The 24,160-nt window shown below is 39.9% G+C and overlaps 1 protein-coding gene across 4 annotated transcripts in view; it reads right to left on the bottom strand.

The window, feature by feature from the left end:
- PHACTR2 (phosphatase and actin regulator 2) overlaps positions 1–24,160 on the bottom strand; it is a 128,795-nt gene that overhangs the window by 19,331 nt on the left and 85,304 nt on the right. For 3 of the 4 annotated variants that reach the window (XM_039346829.1, XM_039346831.1, XM_039346830.1), the window contains exons 2-5: positions 9,866–10,033; positions 5,248–5,328; positions 4,151–4,306; positions 854–1,111 (exon numbers count right to left, since the gene is read on the bottom strand). In XM_039346829.1, the coding sequence (XP_039202763.1) occupies positions 854–1,111; positions 4,151–4,306; positions 5,248–5,328; positions 9,866–10,033 (663 nt within the window). The remainder of the gene's footprint in view (positions 1–853; positions 1,112–4,150; positions 4,307–5,247; positions 5,329–9,865; positions 10,034–24,160) is intronic. The other variant, XM_039346832.1, reaches the window with a different exon arrangement.

The following is a 24,160-nucleotide window of genomic DNA, read 5'->3' as shown; positions in this document are numbered from 1 at the left end:
CTCTCTGTGGGCACATGTGCCGTTGCCCCAGCCTTGCCTCCCCCCGCGACCTCCTCCTCTCCAGCAGCCCCCCTGAAGGAGAGTTGCCCCTGAGCATGGCCTACGCAGAGCAGCGCAGCCAAGGACATGGCAGCCAAGTAGCATAGACAAGACTCTGCCCTCAGACCCCATCGTGCACAGTTGATGCCGCAGGGTGCGGGCAGAGGGTGTGACTGCCATAGCGCTGCTGGGCTGCCTGGGCGATCTGTGGCAGGCCCTGGAGGTGGTAGTGGCCCTGAGGGCAGGCGGGGCAGGGGATGGGGGGCAGAATGGGGGGTGGAGCAGGGGCAGGGCCAGTTTTGGGGCACTCCGTCTCTAAAAGGTTCGCCATCACTGAGCTAGGTCTTGCTGATTGAGAGGGATGGAAATAAATAGTATTCTTACAAGCATTTTTAGGTTAAAAGAACTTAACACAGGAACTACCAAATAAGCTCTTGCATCTGGCTGCTGTACAGGAGGCCATAAGTTATCCACCCACAAATTATGGAGACAGTGGATAAGACAACAGCTTTAATAATAATCATTCACAGCCAACAAATGTTATATGCTTGCTTTTTATGCAGCTGTAGCTTTTGTTCAGTTTTGCACAAATTATCTGGTAAATGTTGCTTCTTATTAGACTTTAATGTTCAGTACTGGATTTTGTGAGCCAAGGTGAGCTGAAAACCATAGACAAGGACAATTAATAAACATACATCCAATTCGGATAACATAAATCCAATGTATTAATAACCATCCACAGAGAGAATATGGACACTGCACCATTTAAAGGAAGCAATAAAGCAGCATGAATTCAAAGCCACGTGATACTTACCAGCTTCTCGAGTCCCACTGCGGCTTGTTGGCTTGCCAGGGGAGGCAGAGGTCTGCTTGGAAGGAGACTTGCCCTTTTTTTTAGCATGTGGCACTTCGTTAGTTTTATGGCTAGCTGTAGCAGCAGTAGCGTTTTTTGGAGGAATGGCTGATTTTTTAGCTTTAGGCTTAGGTTTAAAAGGAGGTGGTGGTAGAGGAGGAGGAGGAAGAGGAGAAACAGACACTGCTGATGTTTCAAGACCTTTAGGAAGAGGTTTATCTACAAATAAGAAAGCGAACACAAGCAACTGACAAATGGACAGCACGGATAAACCAGACAAAGAAACAGATTTCTTCCTGCTGCTCTACTTTCTTGGGAATGAGGACTGCTTTTGTTTTTAAAAGAACAGCCATCAAACTACACTTCACTCTCGAGTGCAGATTTCAACAGAGAGGAGTTCAGAATGGTTCTCAAAACACAGAATAAAAAAGGTGTTTTGTTTTTTTTTTACAAAAATAATTCTTCCTTCGTTGAAGGGAGATCAAATCTGCTAACAGTTTGGGGCAGTAACCACTATTTTAAAAGATGTCTCTTAAGCCAGAGGTTCCCAACCTTTTGGGCACCAGGGACCGGTTCCATGGAGAGAGGTTTTTCCAAGGACCGGAGGGTGCGTGGTTTTGTATGCTGCCTGCATCCCACGGATGGGGCTTTGCTTGTTTGTGTGGACCGGTTGTGGTATGCCGTGGCCCAGTAACGGTCCACAGACCAGGGGTTGGAGACCCCTGTCCTCAGCTATCCTAACTCAAATTTTCCAACATTTGGGTAACCAACTTGTGAAAGACAAGCAGCATTCTCATTAAAAACAATTAGTAGATGAAGACAAGCATATACAGTGTGATTAAATACACATAGTAGGAAACATCCATTTTGCCACCATGGCTTTCAGCAAAAAAAGTTCCATTTATTGCAAAGGAAAGATCATTTATAATTTAACCTTTTTGTAACTAATTCCTAGCCAAGGAAAGATTAAGACAACTATCTCTATGATAGCTTTTGTTTATATTTACAATTTTGTTTGATTCTGCTATGAATAATTTATATATAATTTCTAAAAATATGTTAGGAAAAGCTAATCAGATTTATAAATAAATATCAAGGACAAATTTCTTAATTGAGTGTACCATCAATAATCATTTAACTAAAATAGCCAAAAAATGAAAATTTGTCAGCATTTCTTATTCTTGTTCAAGACAATAGCTTCCTTTTCCTTTTGTTGATTGGCTTCCATCTCAACATTATTAAGACTACTACTCAAACATAGAAAGCATTCCTAAGCATTTATTGTACAAGCTTCAGAAGGATTATTTCTAGAGCTGTTTAGATGTAAAAGCTTTTCCTTGAAATCTTTTTCCTTGTACCAGCCTATTAAGCTCTAATCACCCATGCTCTTAACATAATTAGAACCACTAATTGGGGGTGGGGTGTTCAATGAATCACAGAGCAATGGCACTGAGGGAATTCATGTCATCTGTCTGACATCATCAAGTAAATGATACAAATTATAACATATCATTATGAAAAATGAAGTAAATTGCAGCAGGAATTTGGAAGATTGCATTGAGCTGAAAGAAAATGAAGAAACATAGTAACTGCATTTGTTCTCTTTTTCAATGCATAATCTTGCATTTTTTATGTATAAGGAAGCTTTCCTGATATCAGTATAGGATATATGTCCATGAACAGAATTGTAGCCATGTTTTTATGTCTAACTTCATCAGAGAGAAAACATTAGAAGAGTAGGCCGCGGACTGCTGATTATGAATTGGGCTGCACAAGCTAGCGAAACTTCATCTGCGCATACACAGGATCTAGGTAGTACAGTACACAAAACCATTCGTATTGCCCAAAAGGTTGGGGACCGCTAGTGTATGATTTAAAAAATTAAAATGAGCAAAAAACACAATAATCTGCATTAATATTGGCTAATGTAACAGTAAAAGCCTTCTCTTTCATTTTCATGGGTACAATTCATCTTGTAACAGATCACAAACTATACAGTAGCTAGCATCAAGTCCCGTAGGAAATATGTGTGCTTCTATGTACAACGCTATTTTCACATAGCCTAAGAAAAGCCAGGATAAGACTAGCAGCACTGTTAAGGATTATTTTATCCCATGTTAATTCCTCAAATTTACAGCAATTGCTGATTAAGATTCTGAGATTAAAAAAAAAAAAGAAAAGAAAACAAAAAAAATAATAGTAAAAAAAAAAAGATTCTGAGATTAGACTTCTTTCATTTCAGCTCCGTCTTCATATTGATCTTATTGACATGAGTAGCAGTAACGATAACTTGTAAATGACACATTAGTAAGAATAAGCATTAATCAACTAAAGTAAGAATGGAAAAAGGGCAGATTTTTTAAAAATAAATCAAATCTCTTTATTTCCACCCTCACCCCACTCCCCATCTACAGATTTCAGAAAATAGCGGCGATGGTTATTAGATTTTTTAAAAGTTATTATTGCTATCCAGTTTTCTTATTTTTATCCCCCTATTTTATCCAAAACAATCTTGTGTGATATTGTATGCCAGTGATGGCAAACTTTTTAGACACCGAGTGCCCAAACTGCAACCCAAAACCCACTTATGTATCGTCAGGTGCTGGGTGGGTGTGGCCCATTGGGTGGGCGTGGCTGCAGTGGTAACGGCAGACTGGGTGGGACTAAAAAGTTCAATCAATCTATTCCAACTTTGCGAGATCTTTTTTTTTTCCCACAAGAAGTTGAAATTGATTGATTTTTTTTTGGCACATGGCAGCGGAGGCCTAAAGCGAAAAGGTTTTATAAAACCCAGCTGAAGGCCTAGCAGTGGGCCAACGGCGCGTGTGCCCACAGAGAGGTTCGCCATCACGGCTGTATGCTAACTTGACAGATAGCAACTGTTAACCCCTAAATTTCACAGCTGAGTAAGACCAAACCTGGTTTGAACTACATCCCATAGGTTCTTGTTGTGCAAGAGCCCATGTTCTATGTAGTATGTAGGACAATCAAAATCTGCTCTTGTTCTAAGTCTTAGAATCTAAGACCTAGCACTTTTCCTCCCATTCTAATAGCGAACTCAAGTTTTTAGTTTATGTGTTCCTAAAAATGTCTGCCTCTGAACAGAAATTAACTTTCCTTATTGCTATCTCTTCTCCACTCAATTACATTACCCCTTGTAGTTATAAACAGGTTTGTTTTCATTTTTTCATCATATACACTGGGGTGATTGTATTTTTAAATGGACATATACATTCTGATACATTGCATTTAAAATACCTTTTTTATCTTCATTTTTCTCCTCAGAAACAGCTGCCTTTGCTGATAATGAACTGTTGTCTTCTATAGTTTTTACATTTTCTTCTGGTATGGCTTCTTCTGTAATTACTATCGTGTGACCATTAGAGATTTCATAATTCACTGTGGCATCTACATCTGAAATGAAAACAAGAATATTGGCTAGTTCTGAAGGCATTACATTCATTATATGCAATTAAGTCCTCTTTATTTTCATAATGATCCTGATATCTGATTAGAGCCAGTTTTGCTATGCATTTCTAAGTAACTTCTTTTTGCATACTTAGGGTGTGTTGTAGTACTAGAATAGACAACTCATCTCTACACTGGGGAGAATTTTAAGAAAGCTTTCACAAAGTATCCTTCCTCCTCCCTCTGTCCCTCCCTGATATTTTTACTCCAAAATAGCTCTGGGTAATGAATGACCATTCACAAATGATCAGTTTGGTCAAGGAAATTTCATAGAAAGACTAAATCATAGAGATATAGTAGAAAAATTAAAAATCTGATCGAGAGCCTGAATATAAGCCTGAATATAAGGTAGAAGAGTGAGTTCAGGGGCAGAAACCCAATCTATTCCTTTATGACCCCTAAACAGTTCCCCCTTTTACAAATCACCCTACCAATTCTCTCACTCCATTTTCTACCACCCAAAATTCACTCACCCAAACCACTCACTCATCTTTCTTTCCTCCGTCCCATATGAACTCCCACTGTCTTCCCATGTTAGGTTGTTTTCTGTTGCTCCCCAGCGTCCCTAAGCTTATCATGCAGCAGCTTTCTCTCTTTCTCCCTTCATTTGTTTTTCAGAGACCTTTGAGTATCTACTTCACTTGCTTTGCAAAACAATCTGAGCACTTCTAGGTAGAAAAAAAAAGAGGTGGCCGAAGCTCCTGGAGTTAAACTCACTGTTTTTCAGTATTATTTTTCAACCTAAACCTAGAGATATGCTACAATCTCATTGTCAATCTCAACTACAAACTCTGCCAATGAACTATACATTTGAAAGCAATGGGAATAACATTTGTCATCATTCAGATTAAATATAAGTTCTAATAATCTACATTAATTGTGATCACCTTGCTCATTTATTTCCTTTAGGACACCCCTTCTTATTAGCTCCTCTCTGCTCTGCCTTGTTGATATCTTTCTTTCCAGCACTTAAAAAAAATAAAGAAAATATTATTCAGTAAAAAAGCAAACTAAGACAATCAAAAAAATTAAAACAAAGGTAATTTTGGCTTTCATATTTCAGAATGTATTACATTTATTATTACATATTTCAGAATGTATTACATTTATTATTATTACATTTATGTACTACATTAATTATGTAGTATTAGAATGAAGACAAGGACCTAATTGCCAAACAAGTATTTGAAGGGTCAAAAGGAAGGAGAATAAAAAATGTGATTGGAAGCAGTTGATGCATTGATGCAAAAGAGAAAATTGAGGAGTTTAAATAGAAAAAAATCAATGTATAGAGGAGTACATGAAAAGTGAGGAAGCAAGAGATAGTATACAGAGATAAGAAAATATGAAGAGGTAAACGGGATTAGTGTGAATCGTGTTACTTTTTCCTCTTTTTATCATCTTCCATTCATTTGTTTTGCTTTACTCCTTTTAGGTCATTTTGCTTAATGTTGGTTACTCCAAAAGTGAATAGTGTAAATGGGCACACATGTATGTAATTACCTAATAAGGTATATTGGGCATAAGATAGTGCCATGGAAAAGTGGTAAGCAAATTTATATAACTAGATTTATACATTCTCTTTTCAAGTAACAGAAACTGCATTAATTATGTTACAAGGACACATTCTTTTTATTTGTGCTGAATACAGATATTTCTGTCTTAAAATAGAAGATAAAATAAGATTTTAAAAAAACTGAAACATGCATACTAAGAAAGTTATATTACTTACAACCTCATGGTTCAGGAAATTCTCTTGTACAGATTCCGTTAGCTAGTCAATTCTATATCACTAGTATATGTCATAACAAATAGACAACATGATGTTGGCTCAGAGTCATGATTCATAGCCTCAAGATTTAATTTTGCCTCTGTTTATTACATGACTAACATCTCAAGTAAATTTAAACTTTTGATAGTATTATTGATTTCCCAGACACTATTTATGCATAGCCTACCCTTCTAAATTTATCCTTCTAAATTTCCCTCTCTGAGGGAGATGTACAGTTAAGAAGTATGAAGTATAAACAAACAAACAAACAAACAAACATATAAATTCTAAGCCAGTCATGGAAGGCTTCTCTTTCTAAAATACTGTACGCTGTCCACTTCTGTACTTCAAAAAGCTTTGTAATCATTAATTCTCCTTTCTGTGGTTCGCTTTAGATTAGAAAGAGGCAAATAGTCACCACTAAATTTTGAGATGTTCACATGTTATCCAATCATATGTTTTTGTACATGCCTTATGTAGCAAAAATTATTTAGGCAAAAGGAGCCAAAGTTTTTTTTTTAAATCCAGAGCAGTTAGATAAAATTCAGAAGAAGCTCAGGAAGATGCTTCTCTGATTCAGTGGAATATAAGAAAGGGAAGGAACTACAGAACAATCAGACTTGCAAGAATCTGTTATTGTAGCCAATCTCAATAAAGCTAACTTCCCTGAGTTGATTTCCTGATCTGTTCTACCTAGCAGGATTGACATGCTATAATTATAACTCCAAGAGAATCTCTCCAAACTCATCCAGGGTTTGGTGATATGTATGGCATATTTTATTCTTGTTTTATGAGAATATATAAGATGTAGCACGATATATCAGGAACCCGTTCACCAAGCATGATTCTGTCCAATTAGTCTAAACATTAGGGAAGGTATGTGTGATATAATAATTGAAATTGATATTAAAACAACAATCCAAAAACACAGGAATATGGAAAATATTACAAGGGGTGGCTGACTTGTGCTATGCATAGCTTAATTATAGCTTGTGACAGGCACCCCTTGTAACTTTTGCATGCTGCTAGCATATATTTATCCTTTTTCATTTGCTTGTTGTTTCTATAATAGTTTTAGTATAGTTTATAAATACAAGGATAAAATACTAATACAAACCAGTATTAGTACAGGAAAAGCATAGAAAGTAAAGAACAGAAGTACAAAGAGGTAGAAAAAGGAAAATAAAAAAATGAGAAAAAAGATGGATAAAAGTGATTCCTCCTTCCCTCCAGGTAGGAATAAACAGGTCCAGTAACTTAACCCCATTTCTAATATTTCATTTTTTTAAAAAAAAACCCCTCTTCTTCCCATATCTCCTCCCTTATCAATAATCAAATTATTTTTAAAAAATCATTCTGTCATAAGCAGCAAAAGAGATTATAGGAGAAGAATAGATTTTACTGGATAAAACAGATACTGATTTGAATGTGGATTTGAAAATGGATTTTAGAGGCCAGAATACAAGAACGATATGGGAAAGGATGCCACAAGGGATTTATTTACATTTGAAATCGGCTGATGGCTTAATAATTAAAAAAGACGTGCAAATAATAAATGAGAAGAATGCTTTGGAAAGTCTTCTAATGCAGATACAAAGGGGAAGTGTTAAACTACCAAGGTTGTTTCTGAGAGGCGACAAAGAGAAAAAGATAAGAAATCAACTTGTGGGACATTAAGATTTTTAAAAATAAATGGAAGAAATCTAAAGTAAATTTATTTGCTCAGTGTTAGACTACAGATAATCTTCGACTTACGGCTACAACTGAACCAAACATTTTGGTTGCTAAGTGACAAGTTTGTTAAGTGAGTTTTGCCCCATTTTACAATTTTCTTGCCACAGTTATTAAATGAATCACCAAAGTTGCTAAATTAATAACACGGTTGTTAAATTAATCTGGCTTCCGCATTGATTTTGCTTGCAGAAGGTTGCAAAAGATGATCATATGATTCTGGGACACTGCAAGGATCATAAATATGAGCCAGTTGCCAAGCGTCAGGATTTTAGTCATGTACCCATGGGGATGCTGCAATGGTCGTAAGTCACCTTTTTCAGTGCCATTTTAACTTTGAACGGTCACTAAATGAACTGCTGTAAGTCAAGAACTATCTGTATGTGTGTAGTGGTTTCTGTTAGCAATTAATGGAATTTCTTTTTGACCAGGACTAAATGACAAGGCTTTACAAATCTGTTTATAAATGGGGAAAGATTTCTTTTGCTTTACTTCTTAGACAAAGTGATAAGTTGAAATACAAAATGGATTTATTAGATTAAGGTTGAAATATAGTACATGACTCTTTCTTGCAGATCTTAATCAGACTTTTAAGCTAATTAAGATGGAATGATGATTTTTTATAATTTAATTATGGATAAGAGATGAGACATGGGAAAAGATTTTTTTTTCCTTATTAAAATATTAGAGAAGGTATTAACTTACTGAATGTGTTTATTCTAGTCTGAAGAGAAATGGGGGTCACCTTTATACATACATACATACATGCATGCATACATACATATAATTTTTTATGTTTTACTTTCTACTTTTCATTTTTCTTTTAATATTTTTCTTAGTTTTTAAAAATCTTTTATCTTTATATTTATAAACTTTAATAACATTATTAAAATATATATAATTTGGCCAATAAAGATAGGAATAAAACTTAAAAAATTACGCAACATGGAAAAAGTGACTTTTAAATATTGTTTGGGCAGAGAGAAAGAGTATGCATACCTCTACATATAATTTAGATTAGTATTTTGAAAACACTAAGGAACAAAAGTATTCTGATCTCAACTGTTTTAGAATCCAGAACTGTATATACATAACAGAAACGTACAGTATATACAGTATATATGTACCTCTTTCTTAATAGTAAAAAGTAAAATAGTATTAAATGTGCAGCGTTTCTTGATCTCAAAAGGTAAGCAACAGGATTATTATACTCCAAACATCCTAATGAACTATGTTCATATCCTCTTTCTCAGTATACCATAGAAAAGTCGTTCTTCCACTGAAAGTGTTTATGCACAGAACATAAACATTTCTCTTAATACATTTCATACATCTTCACTTAAATTGTTGAGATATATATCAAAACAAGGAATAATTTTCTTAAAAAAATGCCAATTTACTTATGTGCTATTAAACCTATATAAATAAAAATAAAATCAAAAGCGATTACAAAACAGTTCAATATAAATGCACATTTGGAATATATTATTCTGTTTTATTTTAATTCTGTAAAATAATCAGGTTCTAAAAGACTTAGCATCTGAGCTTTAATCTGTGAAGTATAATTTCCACACAAGTATTTGATCTTTAAAGATTTTACAACTAATTAATTGCTATAAAGAGAAAGCTGAAGTGTGGGCGGCATTCAATGGATTAAGACACAGTATCAAAGCAATAAATCGGGAGTCAGGAGTTCATTGTAACAAGCAAATGTTTTTTAAAAAAGGATCGTGGCACAACTACAAAGTTCATCCCTGGGAGGAAAATATGCAGGAAGGAGTATAGAAATACTGAAAGATAGAAATGCAAAAAAAAAAAAAAAGTTAACATTAGGCAAATTTTGAAGAACTGGCAAAAGTCATCATGAGAAGCAGGGAACAACATTGAACACTGCTCAAATCTAAAAGATAATATGGTAGATCTAATTGCATGGTTCTTTGCAACTCTAGCAATTATAATCTTTTCAGGTTTCATAAAGTATTTGTCAATATCAACAATCATACCTGCTGAGGTTTCTATAAATTTTTCACTTGTTTTCTTCTTTCGCCATTTCCACGGTTTGAAGATTTTGCCAATGGTTGAAAGTTTGCCCTTCCTCTTAAATGGAGGAGTCTGAGATCCTGGATTCGTCCCATCTGAGTTGGCAACTGATGCCTTGTCTATCCCATCAACTGTATAAACAACAACAAATATACAATACAGAATGTTATTGAAAGCTGAAGTTAATCCAAGTTTTAATTTTAAGATTCAACCATTAATTTAAAAGGGAAAAGTAAAACCCTCCATACAGGCTAAATTCATGTATTGTCTTATATTATGAGTTGATTAATAAGGGTCTGCTAAATAGATCACAATTGGCTGATTCCACACATGACACACAAAACCATAAACCGAATAATGCCACCTAATGGCTTAGTTTGATACAAAACCTCGTAGGCAGTTTGTGGTAGTGCTAATCGAAGGCCCCTTAAAATTAATTTTAAATGTAGTAGACCATAAGGAATACCTAATATTAAAACTTAATAAGATATCACATATACAAACATGCACAGGTAGTCCTCATCTTACAACCACAATTGAGTCCCAAACTTCCACCTGCTAAACAAGGCAGCGGTTAAGTGAGGTTTGCCTCAGTTTACCTTTTTTCCCCACAGTTAAGCGAATCACTGAAGTTGTTAAGTGAATCATGTGGTCGTTAAACGAATTTGGCTTCCCCCATTGGCAAATGGCTGGGAAGGTTACGAATGGGGATCACATGATCACAGGATAGTGCAACTGTCCTAAATACATGCTAGCTACCAAGTGCTCACTTTTTGACCATGAGGATGCTGCAACAGTTGTTGAGTAGGGCAACCACTTTTTTCAGTGCCGTTCTAACTTCAAATGATCACTAAATGAATGATTGTAAGTCTAGGACACGAGTGTCAAACCTGCCATGTCACGTGACGTGTTGCGATGTATTGCGACTTTTTTTGCATTGCCAGAGCTAGGATGGGTGCGGCCTTCATATGATGCAACCGGCCTGCAGGCCGGCAGTTTGACACCCCTGGTCTAGGACTACCTGTAATGAGTTTTGGCTCACCACCAGAAAATATAACAGCAAATGCAGAAGCAGCATGTTGAAATGCCAGTCTTATAGATATATAACTACAAAGTTTAAAGCTCTGTTAACAGGCCAATGTGCTTAAATTTCAAGTCAACACTGATATTCTTCAATCTCCATATAATGACTTCAGCATTAATATTTATCTTACTGTTTAAAACAAATGTATTCCAAAACTGAAAAATATTCTCCGGTGAGCTTACCACATCACTATTCCATTCTGAAAAATTGCTAATTTAGCTAATATTTAAGAATTAAAGAAATAGAAAGGTTTGTGTAACTATGCCGAGTCTCCTGCTCAATGCTAAAATCTTTAAGTTCAAAGTAGCTTACAGCTGAAAAAAAATATATGGGTGCTCCATCACTGGAGGCTTTTAAGAGACTGGACAGCCATTTGTCTGAAATGGTATAGAGTCTCCTGCTTGAGCAGGGGTCTGGACTAGAAGACCTCCAAGGTCCTTCTAATGTTCAATTCATATTGATGGGGCGTTGTCTTACCTGAACGCCTTTTCTCAGCATGAAGATGTAGCATCCACCGATGGGTAATCAAAGCCTTCCTGCTCAGATTTAGACTAAGACCAAACTTTAGCCACGCCTCCCTTGGGCGTTCCTTTCCCAGTTTTGTCGAGGCGAAGCATTCATTAGGTCCGACACAGTAGCTCCTCCTGAAAGAAATCTGCCTAGACTAATTGTTAAGGGTGGGTGTGGATGCTACATTTTCATGCTGAGAAAAGGCGTTCAGGTAAGACAACGCCCCTTCTCCAGCATGATAGATGTAGCATCCACTGATGGGACATACCAAAGCCACCCATGTCCCTGTCGGGAGGGAAGTCTAGGCTTGTGACTCTTGTGTAGAAACTACCTACTGCAGGATCCTTCTGCTGAAGGATGCGTCTGAGGCAGCGAACTTATCAAGCTTGTAATGCCTTATAAATGAAGAGAGGGAAGCCCAAGTGGCTGCCCTGCAAATTTCCTCAATCGAGGCCTGGGTAGACCAGGCCGCAGATGTAGCCGCGCTATGCGTCGAATGAGCTGTGATGTTGGCAGGAACAGGAAGAGACTGAGCCTTGTATGCATAAGAGATGCATGCTCTGATCCATCTACCGATGGTTGAGGATGACACCTTCAGACCCATGGAAGAAGGTTGGAACGACACGAACAGTGCCTCCGATCTACGAAATGCTGCGGTTCGCTTCACATAGTGATGCAAAGCCCTGCGCACGTCTAATGTGTGCCACAACCTTTCAAGACGGTGAGATGGTCATGGACAAAAATCCAGAAGAACCAGATCCTGAGACCTATGGAACCAGGCATTGACTTTCGGAATGAAAGAAGGATCCAATTTGAGGATCAGTCTGTCATCCAGAAAAATACACAGGTCCCCTCTGACCAAGAGTGCGGCTAGTTCTGAGATGCGTCTTGCCGAAGTGATGGCTATCAAAAAGGCTACCTTCCAGGAAAGGAAATGTAGCGAACATGATCTGATGGGTTCAAATCGTGACCCTGTAAGGACCTGTAGTACCTTTGGCAAGTCCCATGTGGGATATCTGTGTACCACAGGAGGACTGGTATTAATGGCTCCTTTAAGGAAAGCCGTAACTGCTGGATGATGAGATAGCTGGACCTGATTCTTGCAAATGAGAACAGTGGATAATGCTGAGATCTGCCTGTGAATGGTATTATGCGACAGTCCTTTGTTCAGTCCTTCTAAAAGGTAGTCTAACAATATCGGAATGGTGACCGCCAGCAGGTTAACCTTCTTAACGTTACACCACGTACAGAAATTTTTCCACGTGGCATCATAAATCCTGTTGGTAGAAGGACATCTGGAGGCTTGAATTACAGCAATCACTCCAGATGAATAGGACTGTCTGGCTAAACTCTTCCGCTCGAGTGCCAAGCGGCTAGTTGAAGCCACTGTGGGTCCGGGTGTTGGAGCTGACCCTGACTGAGGGAAATGCGATCTGATGGAATCTTCCAAGGCGGGGAGACCGATAGGTCCACGAGATCTGCAAACCAAGGACAGCTTGGCCAGTGTGGGACCAGCAAGATTAATTCTGCCTGTTCTAATAGAAGTTTCTTGATGACAGCTGGAATCAGAGGAAGTGGAGGGAATGCATACAGAAGTCCCTTGGACGTTCCCTCCGTCCCCCGTGACGGAAACTGCATGAAATATCTGGAAAGCTGAGCGTTTGCTGGTGAATCTATCTGAGGCTGTCCAAACCTCTCTGATATCTCCCTGAAGAGGGCCGGATCCAATCGCCACTCCGAGTGGTCTACCGTCGCCCTGCTCAGAAAATCTGCCTGACGATTCTCCTCCCCGGAAATATGTTCTGCACTGATGGATTTCAGATTGGACTCTGCCCACAGACCCAATGCCAGGGCTTTGTGCATGAGGGACCAAGACTTGGTCCCTCCCTGCCTGTTGATATGAGCTTTGGCTGCGACGTTGTCCGTCATTATCAGAACATGATTCCCTGTCACTATGTTGGAGAATTGGCCCTGAGTTCTAGCCAATTTATGTTTTGTGCGAGATCGCGTTTGGACCATTGGCCCTGTGTCATGTGTGTCTGTATGTAAACTCCCCAACCGAACAGACTGGCATCTGTGGTCAGGATGAGTCTGTGAGGCTCCTTGAAAAGTGACCCCTTGTGTATGGCTGGCGACGCCCACCATTTGAGTGACAGTAGAGTGTGATGCGGAACTCTCACCTTCCGTATGGAAGGACTCATGTTCCGCTTCTGGAAGGGGAGTAGGAACCATTGGAGATGTCTGGTGTGAAGTCTGGCCCACGGCATTATTCCTAGGCAAGAAATCATCTTCCCCAACAGCTGCGATAGCTGGACAAGTGGAACTACCCTCTCTCTCTGGATCCTGTGAACTAGAGATCTGATGCTGTCCTTGCGTTCCTGGGAGAGATAAACCTTGCATAGGTTTGAATCTATCACTGCCCCAAGATGTAAGATCTGAGTGGTAGGTGTGGTGTGACTCTTTTTGAAATTCACGGAAAAGCCGTGTCTCTATTGTAGTCTTTAGATCTAGCTGTGCAGTGCGGAATGAACTGGACTGGATAATTATATCATCCAGGTAGCATTGTACTCTTACCGGTATCAGCCTGAGATGGGCCGCTAATACTGCCAGAACACTCGAGGGGCCGAGGATAGACTGAAGGGAAGGGCCCTGTACTGATAATGTCTGCATGCAGGGCAGAAACGGAGGAATCTGCGGTGATGTGGTCGGATAGGAACATGAAGGTAGGCCTCTGTCATGTCTATGGAGGAGAGGTAATCTCCCTTCCTGACGCTGGCCAGAATGGACTTGAGGGACTGCATTTTGAACCTCCTGTAAATTAGGAAGCGGTTGAGTCCCTTCAGATCCAATAACGCTCTCCAACCCCCCGAGGCCTTGGGGACCACGAAGAGTATGGAGTAGAACCCCTTTCCCCTTTGGTCCAGAGGAACTGGTTCTATGGCCTTTATTTCTAATAAGTCTGATATTGCTGTGGTTACTAGCTCGGCCTATGTGCGTGTCTTGAGGCAGGACACTGAAGGAAGCGGTCTGGAGGGATGGATTTGAGTTCTAGGGCTAGACCGAATCTTATGGTCTCCCTGACCCAGGTATCGTTTGTGGTGACCTCCCAAGTGTCGCTGAATAGAGCTAAGCGACCGCCTATGGGAGGATCCAATTTGGTGTCACTTAGACTTCCTGTAAGGACGTCCCCGAGCTCCTCTGAAGGGACGCTTATATTGGGATTGACCCCTGGTTCCTGAATTTTGGCGGTCCTGTTGGCGATCCTATCTGGGGGAGAAGGATCGGGAATCTCTGGGCCAAGCCCAAGACTGCCCTGATCGAAAGGGCTGCCTCCATTCCCAAGAACTTCCGGCACGAGAAGACTGCCTGCAAAATTCTTGTTGGGGCCTCTTATCCGCCTTCTTGGATGGATGAGCTAAGGTCTTTCTCTTATCCTTCCTTTCAATCAGGTACGGCTCTAGGACTTGGCCAAATAAATGCTTGCCACTGTAGGTGTCTGTAGCTAGTCGCCACCTTGACTTTAGGTCAGCCCTCCACTGTTTGAGCCACAAGAATCTGAGAGATAGATTGGCCGCAATAGATCTAGCAGAAAATTTGGTTGAATGGAGGGATGCATCTGACATGTATTCTGCCACAGTTACTAGCTTACCTAGAGTCTGTTGCGCACGTACTTGATCCGGAGGAATTAATGCCTGTAATTCACGGAGCCATATGATAGAAGTTCTCGTGAAAAAGGACAAGGACAATGCCGCCCTGATAGCCCAGGCTGAGGCCTGGTGAGCTCTACGGAGAGAAAACTCAAACCTTTTATTCTCCGCTTTGAGGTGCTCAGCCATGTTTCCAGGAACAGTGGATGTGGAGAACAAAGATATTAAGGGACCGTCCACTGTAGGCACCTCTAGAAGGGAAGAGAATGCAGAAGATACATTATACAATCTGTTTTCCGTGCTGCTGGGAGGAGGTAGAGTGGCCAATGAAATCCACTGTTTCTCCACCGTCTCGCGGAAAACAGCTGAAAAAGGAACCTGTTTTTCCTCCACATCCTTTACTGCAAACAACAGATTTGACTCCTGTGCAGTAGAAGTAGATGGCTTGGGTTCCTGCTCTGAGACCAAATTGGCCGTGGTGCAGGCCTTTAGCAATAGTGATCTGAATAGATTTGGATCAAAAAGACCCGATGTTGGGGTTGGATCCGGAGCCACCTCCTCATCCTCAGACATAGGAACATCAGTTGTCTCCAGGTCCACAGTCTCAGCTTCCCCAATCTGAGATGAAGTCTCAGAAATACCTGAACCCGCTGACTGGAGATGTCCAGGGCGGTATGCGGGCAAGGTTGGAGAAGGTGGTATCTGTGAGTGCCCCTTTGCCAAGGAAGAAGACATAAATTGATCAAAGGTCTGGTGCATAAAGCTCTGGAACTATTGTGCCCATAAGGTTCGCTCAGCTGAAGTAACACCAGCAGCAGTGATTTCAGGAGCCTGTGTAGTGATGATAGCAGGCGAAACGGAAGGACCAGGGTGAGGAGGTGAAGGAATAAGATGGATAGGGGCAGGGAGACCGACCTGTTCAGTTCCCCCTTGAGGAGACCAAGCCTTGGGGGCTTGATAAGATGGCACCAGCGGGGGCTCATATGGTGAACTGCCCAGAGAAGCAGGGGGAACCACTTCAGTTTCGCTGGACCTGAGCCTTTGTGCTTTGGAGAATTCTTTCTCCAGTGCCTGATGTCTCCTCGAGGCCTCTCACTCAGCAGTCTTGGAGGGTCCTTTGGTTGTCAAATGCTTGGTTTTAGCCTTTTCCTTTCCCCCCATGCTCAAATCAGAAGATCTGCGTTTAAGTTGTGTGGGGGGAACATCAGAACCCTGCAAAGTCTGAGGAGTCTCACCATCTGCCATTGTGCCCTGGACCTTCCAGATAGGAGAAGCCCTGGGGTGGGGGTAAACACGCAGATCAAGTTGTCCAGGAGGGAAGCTTTCCGTGCCCTAAAACAACCACAATGGCAAACAGCCAGACAGCTACCTAAAACTGTCTGTCTAGGCCCTGCTGACACAGCAGCGCAAGCTAAGAGAACAGGTCAGGAAATTTCTCCCACAGAATTAAGGCCACAGGAATCAAATATGAAATACACCTCCTGTTATGGAAGCTCTATGAAGAAAGCTGGAAAAATTGTCTGATGAACCCCCACAAGAACCCAACACAGTGAGCTACTGAAATAATAGGCCCATATCAGAATCAAACAGAGACTTTCAATATGGCGACTATACCCAGCACAGAATTCAAAATGGCAGCCGCGAGTCTCCTTGGCACCTAAAACGGCTTCTCCCTTTAGCTCGAGCTCCAAGTAAGCTTCTCCGAGCTCGATTTTTGAAATTCTCCGTTCAGGGAGACCAAGGGAGAGAATGTTCCACCTCTCACCCCGCTTCAGTTTATAAGGCACTACAACACTTGCGATTCTGCAGCGTAGGGGAGTCTCTGTGCGATCATCGAGGGTGCCTCGTGGCCACGAGGCAAGAGAAGTAATCTGGCTGTCCGGCTCGATTCTCCAGAGCGCTCATGATAAAATCGCTCCCAGGCACTTGGGAAGCTTCCCTCGTTGCGCTCAACAGACGATCCAAGCTAATGCCGCTGCTCTGCGGCAAAGCTCTGACGATCCATGAGGCCAAATAGATCCTCTGGAACCAACGTTCCCAAAAGTCCTTAAAGTCTGTGACTTTTACTAAAACCATGAGAAGGTTATTAATCACTAAATACTACTAAAATTCCTAACTATTTAACCTAATTTCAACTGCTTTAATCAGAAAAAACTGAGGAGCTAGCAAATTTGTGTCCTATCTGAGCATAGACTAAGACAAAACTGGAAAGGAACGCCCAAGGGAGGCGTGGCTAAAGTTTGGTCTTAGTCTAAGGAAGGCTTTGATTACCCATCGGTGGATGCTACATCTATCATGCTGGAGAATATCTACATCATAGCTGAAGGACTGCTTTCATTTCTATTCATGGTAATTGGTATACATGGATTTGTGATTCTTTGTGTTCAAGGTTGTGTAGATTAAGGTAACTTTTTTTGTACAAAATGTTTGCATTCAAAAATAAATCTCACAAAAATTCATACTTGCTTTTGTAAGCTAATTTTCCCAAATGCATATATTTACACAGCTTTCCCTAATACCTATATATGTGTATTTTCTAAATAAATACACTGATTTGTTTTAACTTTTGAAGTCAGAAAGATTAGAACAGTTCCATATTTATTATCAGTAGTCTTTGACTTACAAACACAACTGAGCCAAAAATTTCTGTTGCTAAGCAAGACATTTTCCAACCTTTTTTGCCACAATTGTTCAGTGAATCACCACAGTTGTTAAGTTAGTAACATGGTTGTTAAGTGAATCTGGCTTCCCCATTGACTTTGCTTGTCAGAAAATCACAAAAGGGGATCACATGACCCTGGGACAATGCAGCTGTCATAAATATGAGTCACTTTGCAAGTGTCTGAATTTTTATCATGTGACCGTAAGGAAGCTGCAACAGTTGTAAGTGTGAAAAATGGTCATAAGTCACTTTTTTCTGTGCTGTTGTAACTTCAAATGGTCACTAAACGAATTGTTGTAAGTTGAGCACTATCTGCACTGGTTTTGTTCTAAATATGGCAAATGCTTTTACAATTATATTAATGTGAGTTTATTTATGTTTTAGATCAGGGGTCCCCAACCCCTGGGCCACAGACCGGTACCAATCCATGGCCTGTTAGGAACTGGGCTGCACAGCTGGAGGTGAGTGGTGGGCAAGCAAGCGAAGCTTCATCTGTATTTGCGGTTACTCCCCAGTGCTAGTATCACCACCTCAGCTCTACCTCACATCATCAGGCATTAGATTCTCCTAGGAACATGAACCCTACTGTAAAATGTGCATGTGAGGTTGCTTACTCCTCCTCTTCCTTCCACCAGTCCATGGAAAATTGACTTCCACGAAATCGGTCCCTGTTGCCAAAATGGTTGGAGACCATTGTGTTAGACTTCATCACTTTAACTCCCTCCACTCCTTTTAGTATGATGTTCTTTTTTCTTTATAATCTTCCAAAAATGATTCAATCCCTCTGCTTAAAAAAATATTGCATTATTGTAAGGGATATTTTATATATAAAAGCAATTAATCGTGTGAGTATTTGTATTATATTTTTTCAACCTTATAGATTTCCTTAATTTCATCATATTTCTTCAGCAATTAGAGAAACACCAATTTTTAACTCTCCCACCTATATTTTGTTGGTTATGCTTCGATTTCATATTCAAGTTCATTAGGAAATAGAAAATTCAGTGTATCCTATTTAAAAGGCTGGTTCAGATGTCATCCTCCTCCTAAATCAGCCCATTGCAGAATTAAGGCTATGAACCACAATGTACCAGGCAGGTATGGATGTTTTGACTTACCTACCTTATAAGATTGCTGTGCAAAAATGGAGAGCTGAAGTGCAATATATCCTACCCTGAACTCCTGGCTGAAAGACAGGATATATACCTAATAAATTTCTTCATTTGTTTATTTTCCTACTTAGAAGTGGCACACACAAACACACACACACACCACAATTAATCTCTAGTTAATAAAACTGTCAAAGAGGGGGAAAAGCTATATTCTAAGTATAGATCAGCACAAGCTTCCATGCAGTTTTCATATGTCGCTATACAACTGTTAACTTCAGGAAGTTCTTTCATGAGCTAACTGTTCTGACAGCGTTTTAATTAAAGGAAAGGGGAAAAAGCTTGCGTATTAATGTGGGTGGTTGAACAGTAATTTCCAGATGGGGCTGCCAATGCTAGAAAATGTTAATTAAGCCTCCTGCTAGAGAAGAGATTAAAAGTGTAGGTAGTCGGACTTGCAAACGATTCCTGACTTTTGCCATAATATTGAGAATGTGGGTAGAAAAATGTAATCACAGAGGTAAGCTACCATATATTACTACTTTTGGCCTTGAAATATGGGCAGTTGCTCAAGAGTTTTCCAGAGTTCAACAATGTTTTCACCATATTATCTTAATCAGTTTTTAAATTTTTAGTTGTACTTATTCTACCCATAATGATTAATTTCTGAGTTATCCTGTGGAAGGTTTCTGTGATTTATTTCTATACACGGCCATCCCTATCCACACAAACTTTGAAATGAAATCTGGTAAATACTTTGTTTTGCCTAGACCAGTGATGGCGAATCTTTTAGAGACCGAGTGCCCAAACTGCAACTCAAAATCCACTTACGCATCATTGGGTGCCGGGTGGTTGTGGCCATTGGCTGGGTGTGGCCCACTGGGTGGGCGTGGTTGCAATGGTAATGGCAGACTGGGTGGGACTAAAAAGTTCAATCAATCAGTTCCAACTGTGCAAGATCTTTTTTTTCCTGGAAGAAGTTGAAATTGACTGATTGAACCTTTTCTTTTTCACACGGCGGCAGAGGCCTAAAGCAAAAAGGTTTTATAAAACCCAGCTGAAGGCCTAGTACTGGTGCAACGGTGTGCTTGCCCACAGAGAGGGTTCTGAGTGCCGCCTCTGGCACCCGTGCCATAGGTTCGCCACCACTGGCCTAGACAAAATTTCTGTATGTGGTATTTCCTGACTGTTTTATGGATGCAATTACATCAATAATGTCACATAGGAGATGCTGTTTGGAATGCAACTTTATCTTGATTCTCAGAAAGCAGCAAGGCTGTCAGTTAAAGGAAGAAGACTTGGACATTTTAAATTAAAATGCATTTTATTTAAAATGTATTTGCCTTTCTTGCATCGGATGAGGAGAACACCTCTTTCTCCTTCTATCCTGACCACTTTTTACAGAGGCATGATTGAGAGCATTTTAACAAACTGCATCACTGTTTGGTTTGGTGGTAGCAGTGCCTCAGATAGAAGGTCCATACAGAGAGTGGTAAGGATAGCTAAGAAGATTATAGGAAGCTCGCTTCCCATCATTCAGGACACTGCTTATAAGCACTATGTGCTTAGAGCTTGAAGCATTATTAGAAACCCCATACATCCACTTCATGGTCTGTTTCTGTTGCTCCCCTCTGGGAGGAGGTTTTGAAGTATTTATAGCAGAACTACTAGATTCTATAACAGCTTTGTTCCTTATGCCATCTTATAAATTTGCAGGATTCTTTTTTCTTGCCATCTGAACTAGACTGATGTTTCTTTGTGTTATATTTGTGTGTAGGTGGGTATATGCATAATGGTATTTTTTTGAGAGCTGACAGCAATGAAATTTTATTTTATTGTATTCTGATTAGTGTACATTTAAAGTGACAACAAAATTTTTATTCTATTCCATTCTATTCTAAAACAATGTATAACAGCATAACAACAATTCTGTTGTTTCTGCAAAAGTGGAAATTGCATCTAGATTAGAAACTGTAATTGTATATGCAGAGTGGATCAGACTTGCATAGTTGTCAACTTTTCATAATCAAAAAAGGGAAATGTTTACTATGTATCTCAATTTCTTTTACCTCAGCAGGTGGCACCACCTTTCTGACCATGACTAAGTTCAAAACAGCTGAGCAGAGATAAAACTTGTTATTTTAATGGAACACCACCGGGAAACTAAAGGTATAGATTTCAACTGAGGATTCAATAGAAAACTTCTTGGAAGAAAGCAAGCGAAAACTACTTCTGAAATATCTCTGAGAATCTTGTATGGATATGTTCTTGCAGTCCAACATATCACAGGTCTGACTTGAAGGCTAAAAAGGTAAAAGGGATGTGAAAATATGCATTCACTTTTTCTCTCTGATAAACATTCTGTGTCTCAAATCTTTAATGGATATTCTTTATACAAGTGGAACCATTAGATTATATTTTCTTCATTTGTTTACCATAAACAAGGACCCTTTATTGTCAAATTTATAAAAGGTGTATTCCGATTTTAATGGGATCAAAAATGACCTAGATGCAATAAAATTAACACTTCCAAAGTGAACTATTGTCTGGGCTTGCCAATTCAGAGACAGGTAGGTCATCAGTTGAAAAAAAATTGTCCTTTGAATCTCTATAGCAGCGGTTCTCAATGTATGGGTCGCGACCCCATTTGGGGTCGAACGACCATTTTACGGGGGTCGCTAAACAACGCGATCTGTCATTTTTCCCCCTCAGGGGGCGCCGCCGCGCATGCGTGCCGCACATGCGCGGCACGTCCGTGTGACGGGGGTCGCCGTCACACAAAGGTTGAGAACCGCTGCTCTATAGCTTACATATGGCTTATGCCTGTAGCAATCTTTACAGGAAACTACACAGTGCAGTCTCACACGTGCCTACTCAGTCACAATTCAGCTTGTATTAGTTAAATACATTCCCAGACATAAGAAGAAAACGACTCACGCTTCCTAACTTTGCTGCAGCTTCTAATGAAAGATACATCCTTCATTTCTACCACCAACCCCTCATCCAGAGGAACACATATGTAACCTAAACCTCACTTTGCATGCACCAGCATTCTTCCAAAGATACTCGTGAATTTCTCTGCCCTGTTTAAGCACCTAATAACCTCCCATGGTCCTGGATATAAAGAAAGTTAGTTCTAAATTGCAGATATGGAGGCAATTGTACAGGTAGTCCTCGACTTATGACTAGTTGTTTAGTGACCATCTGAAGTTATGACAGAACTATCTTGGGGCTAGTTACCACCTGAATTTCAAGTTCCAATGATTGCGTCCCTTGTGGTCACATGACTGAACATCAGGGCCTTAGCAACATGGACACATTTACAGTCCTTTGCCTCATTTTGTGGTAACTTAACTGTGTTTTACAATGGTTTTGCCAAAACTCAGCACTTCCAGCTTTTGGCAAAACCACACCTATAGAGAACCATTGGTTCACTTAACAACTGCCACATAAAAATTCATAAAATCAAAGACTGGTAGGCTCCATTACAGTCGTGACTCAAGGACTACCTATATATGTTTATTTAACCATTATCAACTGCATTTGTTCTTAACTGGTTTCAAAAAGAATATACCTACAGCCACAAGAAGATACTTTTTATACCATAGAACCCAAATTGTTGCCTGAAATGTTTTAAAAATAGATGTTGAAAACAAAAAAATGAGCAAGAAATGAAATGCTACAGTTTTATATATATGTATATAAAAGTATGTGACCAGGCACATTTATGGGATAAGAGGAAATAAGATTGTTTCAGCTGATGCTATCAACCTTAGTTTGGCAAGATAAAGAGGGCTTTTTGTGTGTTTATAATTTTTTGTTTGTGCATTCTTTTCAAGAAACCATCATACATTAAGGTCTGTCTTTCTTTTGGATAAATATAATAAATCCTGTGTCGATAAAATTGAGATTAATTTGACCAAGCGCAGAAAAGGTATGTTGGAGAGGAGATAAGTAAAACAGAATTTGGGGGGGAATGTTATGAAATTGTTCAAAATAAGTTTGCTGATGTCAGATATTTGAGATATAGGATTTATATGGGTCAAGATTTTACTTTAAGACCATACTTTGAAAAACATAGCAGTTCTGGGAAATTTGTGACAGTTGGTATGTAAGCACATAATGTTCTTCACACATTTGTATGCCCAGTTATTGCTAGGTTGCATCGTGTGAGAGAAGATTTTAGATTTGTGAAATGGCACTATGCCCAAATTCTTTAAGAATCTTTTTTTTTTACAAGTTGTCTTTAAATTCTCATCCTTCACTGAGCATTTGCATAAGTCTGAAAAGTGTGCTAAATAAAAGATAAGGACTGTTCAACTACAAACTATTGTAGCTTTCACAAAATATCTTGGCAAATTTAAGCTTCCCTGCGTCTCAGCTATCTTCTTGCCCCATCAACTGAACTCTTTGGATCCAGAAGGTCTCTGTTCATGGGCTATGAAGAGGCATATAGCTTACCACTAAAATAGCAATGCATACTCCTCTCTTCTGAAAGTAGGAATCTTCCCAACCAGGCAGCCCTTGACTTACGACCACAATTGCAATTGGAATATTCCTTAAGCAATGTGGATGTTAAGTGACTCGTACCCAAATTTATGGTCTTTTTTGCTGTGGTTGTTAAGTGACTCGTGTGGTTGTTAAGTGAATTTGGCTTTCCCCATTGACTTTGATTAGGAAGGTCAGAATGGCAGGACCCTGGGACACTGTAACCTGGGACTTTGTAACTATCATAAATACATGCCAGTTGCCAAGCGCCCTAATGTTGATCACATAACCATAAGGATGATGCGGGAGTTGCAAGTGAGAAGACTGATCTTAAGCCACTTTTTCTGTGGCATTTTAACTTTAAATGGTCAATAAATAAATGGCTGTAAGTCAAGGACTATCTTTAATATATATAACGATTTGTATATGAGCTGGGTTCAAGAGTCTCTGGAAGATTTGTATATTCACAGGGTCATCTGTAGGGGGGTGTCAAAGAGTCAACCATGGGCCCATAAGCGCCAACTACCTCATAGTTCCCTACGTCCGGTTAGATCCCACAGGCTGGGCCTCCTTCGGGCCCCGTCGGCCAAGCAGTGCCATTTGGCGGGGCCGCGGAGGAGGGCCTTCTCTGTGATGGTGCCCACGCTTTGGAATCAGCTCCCCCCGGAGATTAGGACCGCTCCCACCCTGTTGGTCTTCCGTAAGCTACTTAAGACCTGGCTTTTCTGGCAGGCCTGGGGTTTATAAAACCTTACCCC

The sequence above is a fragment of the Crotalus tigris genome, unplaced genomic scaffold, assembly GCF_016545835.1.
Source record: "Crotalus tigris isolate CLP2741 ecotype Arizona unplaced genomic scaffold, ASM1654583v1 scf7180000018030.5226217, whole genome shotgun sequence".
In the NCBI taxonomy this organism is placed as follows: Eukaryota; Metazoa; Chordata; class Lepidosauria; order Squamata; family Viperidae; genus Crotalus; species Crotalus tigris.
This window is presented reverse-complemented; position numbering and strand designations above follow the sequence as displayed.